The sequence below is a fragment of the Lepisma saccharinum genome, unplaced genomic scaffold, assembly GCF_977018435.1.
Source record: "Lepisma saccharinum unplaced genomic scaffold, izLepSacc3.1 HAP1_SCAFFOLD_453, whole genome shotgun sequence".
Classification (NCBI taxonomy): domain Eukaryota; kingdom Metazoa; phylum Arthropoda; class Insecta; order Zygentoma; family Lepismatidae; genus Lepisma; species Lepisma saccharinum.
Window position 1 is genome coordinate 72,010 of NW_028143149.1, and position 12,360 is coordinate 84,369.

A 12,360-nucleotide genomic window follows, 5' to 3' on the forward strand; every position below is an offset into this window, starting at 1 on the left:
AAGAAATCCCAAATCACTATATAATAAGGAAAAAAAACAAAAAAACAAACAACAACATGGACATCTGGGTAATAAAATGTAACCCTGTGTATATAATTTGTCTACATTTTTTGTTTTTTTTATCCCTACCAGGGCACAAGATACCCAGTAAGAAGACTCCTCAGGTGTGCCTCGAAGGAGTGAAGAATAGTAAATGTTTAACTATACTAACATTCCCAAACTGTGTGATCGTCTAGAATCAACTAACAGAACTACCCAACACACAATTTAGATCGAAAAAAAAGAAAGAAAAAAAAACGTAATAAGAAAAGTGAGAGTCTGAACTTGGCCAAAAGTCACCAAAACAGGTGAAGGCCATTAATGAAACCAAGCAAGCAACACAGAATACTAACTACGGTCAACCAATCTCCCATAAGACTGAAACAGCCAGTTCAGCTAGTTTGCTTTTTGCTTCACTGTTGTTGAGCTTAAAGTACTGTAAAATAGTAAGTTTGTTTTTATTTCTTCTATTTTTTAAAAATTTAATGGTCTAAATTATTAAACTCATAAAGCGTATTGCGTATTAACTTAATAATTAATACATACTAACTTATAAGGGTAAAAATTGACGTTGTTTAGAGTAGGCTTACGAGTACCCCAGCTTTTTCAACACGTCTTTCGTTCAGTACCCAGATGTAGTCTTTTGCTATAGGAAAATAATGCTGACTTGGTAAAAATTTACTATCCTTCGGACACCTCTATTTTTTTGGTTTCGTCAATTTTTGACATTGATACTTACGTATCTGCTTCGCGGAACATTCCTGAAGGTGTATTAACGTTGTTTTGATTAAATTAATTGCAATTTTTCACATTACCAGAACGTCTTTCTGGTAGGTGTTTTTCCTTGCCTGAGACACAATATCGCGAGTACACCTTCCTACATAATTGCGCGTCCGGCTTCTCTTTTGCCAAATTTTTGACATTCGAACTTACGTATCTGCTTCGCGGAACATTCCTGAACGTGTATTGACGTTGTTTTGATGAAAGTAAGAGCAATTTTTCACCTTACGACTTCTTCTTCCTCCTACATTTCCGTTTGCCTCACACACAACATGGCGCGGACACCTTCGTAAATAATAACGCGTAGGAATGACGCATCGGCCTTGTTTTTTCTCGATTTTCAATTGTTATGCAGTGTTTCAACCTTCGGAACCCAAGAAATGCCCGTTGACAAACTTAATCAGATCTATTTCTTTTTAACTTTATTTTTCGCGTTCTGACACCAAATTTTAACTATGTATCCCAACCTAACTGAACTAACCTATCCACGCACCAATGGTTCATGGGGCTAGCGCCAATGGTTCGTTGGACTATCCGAGAATGGTGTGTGGGGGCTACGAATATGTTTTTCGAAACCAATTTTTAACTATTGAAACCTTTGCGTGGCCCTACTAACCTATCCACGTGCCAATGGTTCATGGGGCTAGCGCCAATGGTTCGTGGGGCTATCTTTTTCACTATTGAAACCTTTGCGTGGCCCTACTAACCTATCCACGTGCCAATGGTTTTTGGGGCTAGCGCCAATGGTTCGTGGGCTATCTTTTTCACTATTGAAACCTTTGCGTGGCCCTACTAACCTATCCATGCACCAATGGTTCGTGGGGCTAGCGCCAATGGTTTGTCCACACCCGGCACAAACTTTACAACACACCCACCACACGTCATTCTCCAAACCCTCGATCCACAGTTCTAACTCTCGTCGCAAACGCAGGCAGTTCGAAGCACTGGATACCAACAAAACACAATCACGACACATCATGATAGTCATGACGGTGTATGAAGGTGATGGTGTATGAAGGTGTACGAACTTCATGGTATACGCAGATGTACGCGCCAAACGCTATCTCCGTCGGAGAATTAATTTTCAACGAACAACATGAATTTCAGCTATGAAACATTGCAACATCACACAAAACACCTTCTCGATGTTCGACAATGCTACAGGAACTTATTACGGTTGTAGTCTCTTCTGTACAAATAAATAAATGTGTCCGAAGGATAGTCAACTAGTACCAAATAGGTCTATATAGAAGGAGAGAGAACCACCCTTTCTTCTATAACTTCTGCTTTTGTGTAGTCTTCCAATACCAAAGCCAACATATTCGGGTCTTTGTTGCCGGTCCATTAAAATAAATTAAAAGGTACCTTACAGAGGGTTACAGAGCAAGCAAAAAGAGCGTTTAAGTAAACAGTAGCCTAGCCAGCATTTAAATATAGAGAAAAATGACACTGATGCTTAGCCATTGTTTGGCTCTCCCCCTACAAAGCAATCAACACAAAATGAACAAATTACTGTCAACAATATAGGTACCATACAGTACATCATATCATATGATATGATATGATTTATTTCATTCCTTTGACCATTGTACACTGGTTGTTTTCCACACATGGTATGGAACATGTCAGCACATTACAGTTAATAATTATTTTCAAATAGGTACAAGTGTGAAGATATTATACATAACATTTAAAAAACATTGATTACATTATAATTGATTCTCCTTGTTCTTGCTGTTAGCTGCAAGGTTTACAGTAATTTACATACATATAATAGATAAGAAATCAATACATACATATACATGTCCTAGGAGTTCATTTAGGATGTTACAATTTGCAATTTATTGTCAGGTACTCTTTAACAGAATAAAAACAATGATCTAATAGGTATTTTTTTACATGCTTTTTATATGAGGTAGCTGATTGTATTATTTTTATGTCACTTGGAAGGTTATTGAAACAGTGAACAGCCATGTATTTAGGTCCTTTCTCAAATCACAAAACATTTTAGTGAGCTCGTGTCCAACATTATACTGTATTATAGCTATTATGTTAATTATTGTGATTCGCTCTAAGTACCAGCGCTTCATAATCATGTACCATTAGCATTGTCATTGACTTACTGTGGTACTAGCACATGTCCATGCGCCAGCGTATCTGTACTACCAGGAATTAGAGATCTTTTATCATCTTTCCAACTGAGTGACTTCTTATTTAACTCTTCTGTATAAATTTCATGTTTATGACTCCTAATAACATGCTGTTTATGCAAGCACTCTTTTTGATTGAATAAGCAATTTTTATAGTCCTCAAATTGGATTTCTTTCTTTAATACAGCTTTTTTTAATTCCTTTCAATCGTTTGTCTACCTTATCGTCAGTTCTATATGCATACATTTTACTCCTTAACCCAATAAATTCTAACATTGGTTTGCCATTTAATTCGTCTTTCATTTTTCCAATTACTTTTTTATTTTTTTCACTATATAATTCGCTATCCTTAGGATAATCACTCGTATCAAATAAATCAGAATTATTTTTCATAAAAGTATAATAATCGTGATTTTTGAGTTCAAATATGTATGCGTCGGTGTCTACGTATAATAATTTTATATCAGTATCAAATTCATTCTTTAATATATTATAGTAAAAATCATACATTAGAGCTTTAGATAAATCTAGCACAGCCTGCCCAATATAAATAGGTTTATCAAATTTAACTGATGTTTTATAATTATGAACTGCAACCAAGTATTTACTAAAAATGGTTCTAGACTTAAAATTAGATTTATTTATTGCTTTCTGGACTTTATTGTCATCACAGTATAATTTAATATTTTGTTGTTTTCTAACTGACTGCATAGATTTACCAAATACACTATTAGACATTAATTTCCAAAAATCTTTTTCAAAGTCATTTTTTGCTTTCTGTCGCTGTTCAGTATTAAATTTAATATATGGGGCAATAAAATCAGATTGAGTAAATTTAATTCCTCTGTGAATTTTTGTTATTTTCATTCCCAATTCTGTATATAGTTTTAATATTTTATAGTGAACAACATAATTCTTTTTATCATAGAAGTGACATAGCAACTTTGGTACTTTACCACCTGGGGGTATTGCATTCTCGGGTGCAAGTGGAAGGTCATTGAACTTATTTTGAAGATCTTTTGGTAAAGATAAATCTACTTCTAATAGATAACCAGTTTTATCATCAGAATTTAAAATATGCGCAGCAGAGCGCCCAGTAGGGCTAGCACTTCGTGTGCTGCTTGTTAGTGACTTTTCTAAATTATTTAATTCTTCTTCAGTCATCCATTTAAAATTCTTTTGTGGTAATTTCTGTGATAATGAGTGACCATATAAATTATTCATATCATTATAGTGAATTTGTGTGTTCGTGTCTGCTTTAGAATATCTATTGGAGCACTGACTTATTCCACCTCTTATTCCTTTTTCGAAAAACAGATACATTTCATAATCAGTTAATTGTTTTAATTGAACCTTGGTATATTTAAGCATACAATCCCAAGCTAAAGCTGGTGTTGTATAGTACCAAACAGGATCTAACCCATATGAACTATTTAATCCTAAGTCTCTAAAATTTTCAAATACATCTGCTAATAATAAAACGTCTAATTTTAAATATAAATCATGCCATTCGCCTAAATATTTAATTTTTAATTTATTCCATACTTTTTGAGCATGGTCATAGTCACTCCAAGAAATATTTTCTTTGGTTAAATTAGAATAAAATTTTTCAATTGCTGGTAATTTTGTATCATTAAACTTAGCGAAGCTGTCCATATATTCGTAAGCATAAATTCCTTTTCTTATAGTTCGATTATCTTGCTTCCTAAATATTATATTTAATTCTTCATTTGAAAAGTATTTTATTATTTCTCTTAGCTGTTCCGGTACTAAATTCGATGAGAGATTATCTAAACTGCTGGCTAAAAATCTAAAAGAATCAATAAATCTTAGTTCAATTAAACCTTCATTTGTCCTCAATACTTTACTAAACGAGATATATTTTTCTTCATTATTTGGAATTAGTTTTAGTTTTGATTTAGACGACCACCCAGCATCCTTTGGACTTAGCCCTCCGGGGGCCTCCTCTCCCAGATTTTTTATAAACAGATGGCAATCATATGAGGACAAGTTATGAAATAAAATTGGAATAAAAAGTGGTTGTTTGTATTTTAAATTACAATTATTACAAGCAGCCCCTCTGTATTTTCCAGTATAATGATCATGATCTCTTACTTTTGGATTATCTTTGGTAAATTCATTATTACACAAATAACATACTGTAGCTGTTAAATGTTTAATTTTTATTTTGTTTGTGAATTTCATATCTTCATTTTTCTTTAATAATTTTTGTATTGTTATTGCATTTTCAGTTATCTTATTTATAAAGCATTTATCAGCAGTTTCACACTTATGTATGTGTAAAGGATTTTCTATGTTTCCGTAAACGCTTTTTACATAAAGTCCATAACTACAAGGAATATGAAGTTGTATCTTATTGGTATATGATTCACTAGGGTTTGGTTCACATGTCTGAATTGGCTTTAAGATTGATTCAAAATCACAGTAAATTACATATGGGTGTCTAAGCATTCTTTGAAAATTTTTAAATGATATTGTAGGTTTAATTTCTGTTCCATTTTCTATAATTTTAGATTTTGGCATAACAGGCAAGCAGGTTTCATTGTTATTACATATTACTTGATGTTTCTTAACAGCTTCTTCAGTTCTAGCACTATAATTTAAACATCTTCTGCAGAAATATTTTTTATTATTATTAATTTTTAATTGGTTATTTAATAAACAACTTAAATTTTTATCCAACAGTAATGGTTTTTGGTGCTGTTACCAAAATAAAGCAGGTCAATATTATTTTCAAACTCTTGTTTTTTATTATGATATAATGGGTATATGCTACCATTTTCATACCCAAATACAGTTACATTAATTTTATTCTTTGCTTCAAATTTAGGTATCTGATCAATAGTAACCGGATATTTTACACAATCAAAATCTAAGTTATGATTAATGTTTTTATATTTAGATGGCCTTTCTTTATTTTTTACTGGTTCCTATAAACAAGATAACACACTATATTTAAAGCACTCATTATCAACATTTTTAACATTAATACAAGCTTGCTTAGCTTCTATCCATTCAGGTAATTTTATATATGAACTTCCACTTAATGGTTTATATTTATTAATATTAATTCTTAAATTGTTTATTCTGCTTATAGCCCAGCCTGCGCCTTTCGCTTCTAATTCATCACATCTGGCTATAAATAAATCTCTTTGTGTATCCCAGAAATTATTAAGTTCTTCCAACGATCTGATTATTACATTAGGTAGTTGAAACTTATGAACCATTTCATGTTCTAAATTTTTAAAATCACATTCTAACTCTAAATTAATTTTAATATTTTTATGAATTTCTAAAGCATTTTTAATAAGATTATTCGCTTTATTCTTAATTGAGTCCATATAGTAAAACAAATCAGAATCTCCTTCTTTATTGTTATGTTGATAAGTTAATAACCTACCTTTAAAAGCAACTTCAACTAAAATAAAATCAGGTTCAGGATTATGTTTAGCTTTATGAAGCTGTAGCCTAGTTTCTTTAATATACTTACCACAAACATCACATTTTATTTGTTTTATTCTTTTTTCTTTGGAGGTGCTATTATGTCTTGATCAAATGGAAATAAATCATTAATTTTTTTGTTTTCTTTTTCTCTTTTCCTTCTTTCATATTGCCTGATTATCTGTATAATCAGATCAGCTTTTTTATATCTTGTAATATATTGTATTTTTAAAAGTTTTGCAATGTTATATAATTCTGGTAGTTTAAGTTTATTTAAACGTTCTTCCATTTTAAGACAACCAATTTATTATAAAAAAAAATATTCAATAAACACCTACCCCCTTATTATGCAATTTAGTTTTTAAGTGTCTTTGATAGTGTGTTTTGGTATAATATCTTCCACATTCACATAACAAACGTTCATAATTTGAAAGTATTTTGCATTGTTTACATCTTCTATCAACATATTTACCGTTGTAAAATTCATCTGGATGTTTAAATAGTAAACAAACAGAACAACGAAGCGCAGCGAGACTACTTGAAGGATCAAGGTTGTCCATTTATTTCGGAAAAGATATTTTCAATAAAACGCACCGAAGGTGCTAAGCGGGCAGCCGCAGCTTGACCGCGCCTAATCTAGCTAAAGTTATTATTTTATTCTCGTGTTCTTTAAATTGTGCGTTCATATTTCTAATCATAATTCTTTCAAACTCATTGGTTGCAGAATCTTCTGATCTGTATAAACCTTTCACTCTTCTTTGAAATTCAGCGATCTGTGTTGTGTCAACTTGATTCATTTATTTATACCCAATATTTTTTCAATTTAGAAATTTATTGCAAATTAGGTTTACAAATAAAATTGTATTAAATACCTTGACATTTTGTTGTACAATTATTTATGTATGCTATAAAATAAACTTAGATAATAAGTAATATATGTAAATCTTAGAAATTATCTCTTATTTTATTTTCCCATTGATAAGATTTTTTTATAAAAATCTTTTAACTTTACCGTAAATTATATTTTTCCCTTCAGGAATATTAACTATTTGGATTTTTTCAATATCTTTAAATGTTGGACCTTTTTTTACTAGTTTTCATTTCTAATAATTCTTTTTTAGAATATTCATTAATACCTTTCTTCTCAAATATAGGTTTAAAATCATCTTGAAACTTTATATCTTTTAAAGTTTTATTCATATATCTACTTATCTTCTTATTGTCTTTTGTTTCTATTATCATCATACTAAACATTTTGTTCATTTCGTCTATACCACTTTCGTCATTGTGTTTAGATGCTTGTTTTGTTATAATTTTTTTATATTCCTGTTCTCGGGCTAATAATTTATCAATTATTTCTTGATTTCTAAAATTGGAGTATTTATATATTTCTTTAGTAATATGTGTGTTACTCAATGCTTTAAAAAATTTTATTATCATTTCTTTATATGAATCTGGAAGACGTTTTAGGTTTTTAACACCATTATTGATAGTTTGAATATTATAACCCGATTCTTCAATTAATTCTTGTAATTCAGGTACATTGGTTATTAAATTATCTAAACCTATTAATTCACTCTCACTGGGGGTAAATAATTTGATTTGTTTTTCCATTTATATATATATTTTATTTTAGAATATTTACCTTACCACATTTCTTTACCTTACTATATTACGGGATTTCTTTACCTTACTATATTACTGTATTACCTTACTATTTTGCAATACCATACCTTACAGTATTACTATACTATAATACTACAATACGATACTGAATTACACTACTTTACAATAATACCATACTTTAACAAATATAAAAAATAATATACATAAATAAAAGATGTCAAGACCGATTACTCCAGATGAATTTGTTAAACTTTTAAAATCTTATAATTTCTTAAATAATTCAATTAATTCTTTTTGCAACAAATATAAAGTTAATTCTAAAACTGTAGTAAAATATTTAAAAGCCAATAATATATCCTATAATCAAAAAGGAGTTGTTAATTTACCACCCCGAGATAATTATGGGCGTTTTATGTTAAATTTAAAGGTTAAATCACAAATTATAGTAAAACCTAAATCTAATACAAATAATGAAGCTGGGTTAAATAATGTAAAATGCAAGGAAGTTAGATTTCAAGAACCATTGAAAAAATGTCGATCACTAAAAGACTTGAATAATCTTTAATTAGTTTAAATATTCAGTTTCATAATTACAATTTCTCATTTGTGTAATTTTTGAATTTCTTATACTAGCCAGAAAAAGGGAAAGGCTGTGATTTAGATGTGGTGTAGTGACATTTTGTTAAAATTTAAGATTCTAAATTTTAGACATGGTGCTATGGTTTTTGTCATTGCAATAACTTTTAGGTATCATATTTTAGATCGTAAGACTTTAGTTTTAGAGATAAATCCCCTTCTACCAGTGAAATTGATATCTCCATATTATACTGCCTGTTTTTCCTGAAGTAGTTTATAATTTTTTCTTTCTCAGGTCCAACCTAGGCAAGATGGGTTTTTTTGATGACGTAGTTGCCAACTACAAGAAAGACAACTTCAGGATTCTAGAGTTTCTACAGTCTAGACCACCGAGTACTCCACAAGAGGCTGTGGCCCCCATGAAGGACTTTAATGTGGTTCTTTTCCGTGACTGTGTCATTCACAATATTTTAGAGCAACGCCTGGAGCTAGAGCCTAGCACTACACAAAAGTTGATTGAATTTTTGAGAGGGGACTTCAATGACATCACCAAACAAATCACACTTCAAGTGATGATACACTACACTAAGATGGATGTAGAACTCCAATATCGTAAATATCTTATTCGCGGTGACATGGATAAGTTACCAGAAGCTGAAAGATTAACAAAGGCCAACTTTTTTGATGAGTGTATAGAGTCATTTGTGACTCATGCAAATATGGATTGCGGAGTTGATGGAGTAGTGTGGTTATTGCCCGAATATACAAAGAAGGACATTCAGAATGCTCTCTGTAGCAAAGCAATGATAAGTGCATTTGAGGAAGCCATGAAAAAGCTGGGCAGCACACCCATTCCAGATTTTGGCAAAGAAATTGCTAATCTGAAGATATACGGTGTTAAGAATTTTGCTCCCTTGAGGAACTTGCGTGGAGCCTGCTTAGTAGATGGGATCCTGCTTTGCATCAACAATTTGGCGGGATATGAAGGAACTGCTATTAATAAGGCTGACATGATAACACTTTCCGCGCATGAATGTACCCATTTTTTAGGACGTCTTATGTTCAATGATTTTAACTTTTCAAGCCCAAGCAAATGTTTGAGTGATGATTGTCAAAAACGACTTGATCAAGTTCTTCCAGATACATCCTTAGAAATGGGATGGCATACAGAGCTACTTTTATTTGAAGGGGTCCAACCAAACTGGGATGCATCCACAGAAGAAGTCGCTACAATATTTAACACCCGTTTGCATACCTATACAACCTATCCAATTATTAGGTCAACTGAGCGGAAGACACTAGGCTTAAGAATCCGTACACCTGCTTCTCCACCATTTGGAATCGATATTGAAGACAAAGACTACTTTTGCTAGTTTTATTGTTAAGTGGGACAACACAGCTCCTGTTGGAGACTTTAATATTGTTTGAAACGAAAGCATTCAACAAGCGTTGCAAATCGCCAAGCAGTTTGATTAATGGTTTGCAAATAATGAGTATGTGTACATTAGGTATAAATGAAATATCTCTATGGGTTCTGGAATACAATACTATATGTACAAAATTATGAAACTCCTTGTGTGGGATTTGTGTGATCCTTGAAAAAGTCTTCTGCACTTACATAATTAATATTTTTTGTAACCGGGTTTGTGTGTGCATAAATTCCTGATTGGGATTTGTCTTGAAAGATAGGGGTGGCAAACCCTACAATTGTTTTGGTTTTCTTGTATGTTGTGTTACGTTGAATGAAGGACCATTGCACCATGTTTCAGTACATTATATCATTTTGAAACTCATGTAATATATCTTCAAATGATTTGGTAGAGTAAACAGAACATTTGAGTTGGAAGAAGCTATTTGAAAATAATTATGAACTATGGAAGTGAAATATATGGATGTATAAGATATTCCAAAAACACATTTCCAATGCATGGTATATCCGGAGCATTTTTTGTTGTTGTTTTGACGTCTACTTTCTTGATGATTCTAAATATAATATTGTTGAGCTAAGTTAGTCTGTTTATTCATTTTTGTACCTGACGAATTTGTAAATGGATTCTGGATGTACAGGTGGTAGACCAGCAACAGCTGAACCTCGCCCAGCAATAAAGTCAATTCAATTCAATTCAATTCAATTCATAGTAATTCTGAAAATTCAGCTCTTTTCATGTCCATTATAAGAATATTGCGATAAGCAAAGTATATAATTGCGATTTAGAGAAAGTCGAGACGAAGGGTGAGAAAAAAAATATCCTGGCCAGCATGGGGGTCGAACCCACGACCTCCGCGTTATCAGCATTCAGCATGGCTCTAACCAACTGAGCTAACGTGCCTACTTGACGGCAACACTGGATTTTAGCATTGATGCAAGCGGCCAGCGCCATAATGAAATTAATCTTTATTGAAACAACGTTCTGAAGAAATATCGCTTTTTTCGATTTTCGTAATTTAAGTTTTACGTTATAATCGTTGTTATCGTTTTTACGTTATTTTCGTTTTACTCGATTTTCGTTATTTTTAGTTTTCTATCGTTTTGACAGTTGGCAACTATGCTTGGAGAAGATGGCTGCCTTTTTGTTTACGCTGTCAGAAATGATCGTGGTTGTTTTTTAGGTTACAAATAAATATTTAAGTAATGTGCAGAATAGAATTTTATTTCACACGGTAAGGGAAGGTATAAATTATACAGTTTTATTCACGGGTTAGTTACATTTTCCTTGTTTATAAAAACATTTGCTCACAGAGGTGAGAGAGATTGAAGTTGTGTCGGCCTTATCTGCGTTTTGCCGTTTGCAAACACTTGAGCTGAGATAAAAATTTTCTTTGTGATTCATAACACAGTTACAAATCATATCACCATCAAGCCCAAAGTTCATGTGGCATGTGGCATTGACAAAAAAGTAAACTTTCTTAATAATGGTATTAAGACTATTTTCGATAAGCATGCCCCTACACGTACTGCACGAATAGCCAAGAAAAAAGTACCGTGGGTAACCGACAATACCAAACTATTAATGAAACTTAGAGATAATGCTCTCAGAAAATATAAACTGACGAACAATCCGTCACATTGGGATTATTATAAAGAACTGCGGAATTTCACCACGTCGGTTATAAGACAGGAGAAGAAAGCCTACCTCTCGTTCCACATCAATAGAAACGTTCATGATTCGAAATTAATGTGGAAAGAGATAAAGAAATGTGGCATTTACGGAAAGGTGGAGCCGAGTGTCCCACACTTTTTAAATGATCCGCATCTGTTAAACACCCACTTTATTGACAGCGCCAGTCCCTCTAACCAAGAAACCGATCTCATCCTCGAAGAGTGCGAACTTTTCCTTACAACTACATTTACTGAAAACGGTGACACCTTCTTCTTTTGACCCGTCAAAGAAGTAGAAATTGCACAACTCGTGTCCAAAATCAATTCCAATTCCTGTGGCACAGACGGCATAAACCTAAAAATGATAATTCTTCCACACATTCTTTCACCTCTGACTCACTTGATAAATTTCTCGTTAGATAAGAACACCTTTCCCCTTGCATGGAAGGAGGCTAGAATCCTGCCCTTACCGAAGAAACGACACGTGACCGACATGAACGACTTACGACCAATTAGTATATTACCTGTCTTATCAAAAGTTATCGAGAAAGCAGTGTACAAGCAGATAGAAAGTTTTGTTACCAAAAATCAAATATTGCCTGCAGTACAGTCTGGTTTCCGACCTTC

General features: G+C 32.4%; 1 protein-coding gene across 2 annotated transcripts; it reads left to right on the forward strand.

The window, feature by feature from the left end:
* Window positions 1-390: 390 nt before the first annotated feature.
* LOC145982847 (uncharacterized) lies at window positions 391-12,011 on the forward strand. 2 transcript variants are annotated; one of them, XM_083116212.1, is made up of 2 exons: window positions 391-485; window positions 8,929-12,010. In XM_083116212.1, the coding sequence occupies exon 2, from the start codon at window positions 8,945-8,947 to the stop codon at window positions 10,004-10,006; it is 1,062 nt and encodes a 353-aa protein (XP_082972338.1). In that variant the 5' UTR covers window positions 391-485; window positions 8,929-8,944; the 3' UTR covers window positions 10,007-12,010. The 2 variants fall into 2 exon arrangements, with proteins under 2 accessions (XP_082972338.1, XP_082972337.1); XM_083116211.1 differs by lacking the exon at window positions 391-485 and adding an exon at window positions 1,833-1,995 and having other exon boundaries at window positions 8,929-12,011.
* The last annotated feature ends 349 nt before the right edge of the window (window positions 12,012-12,360 follow it).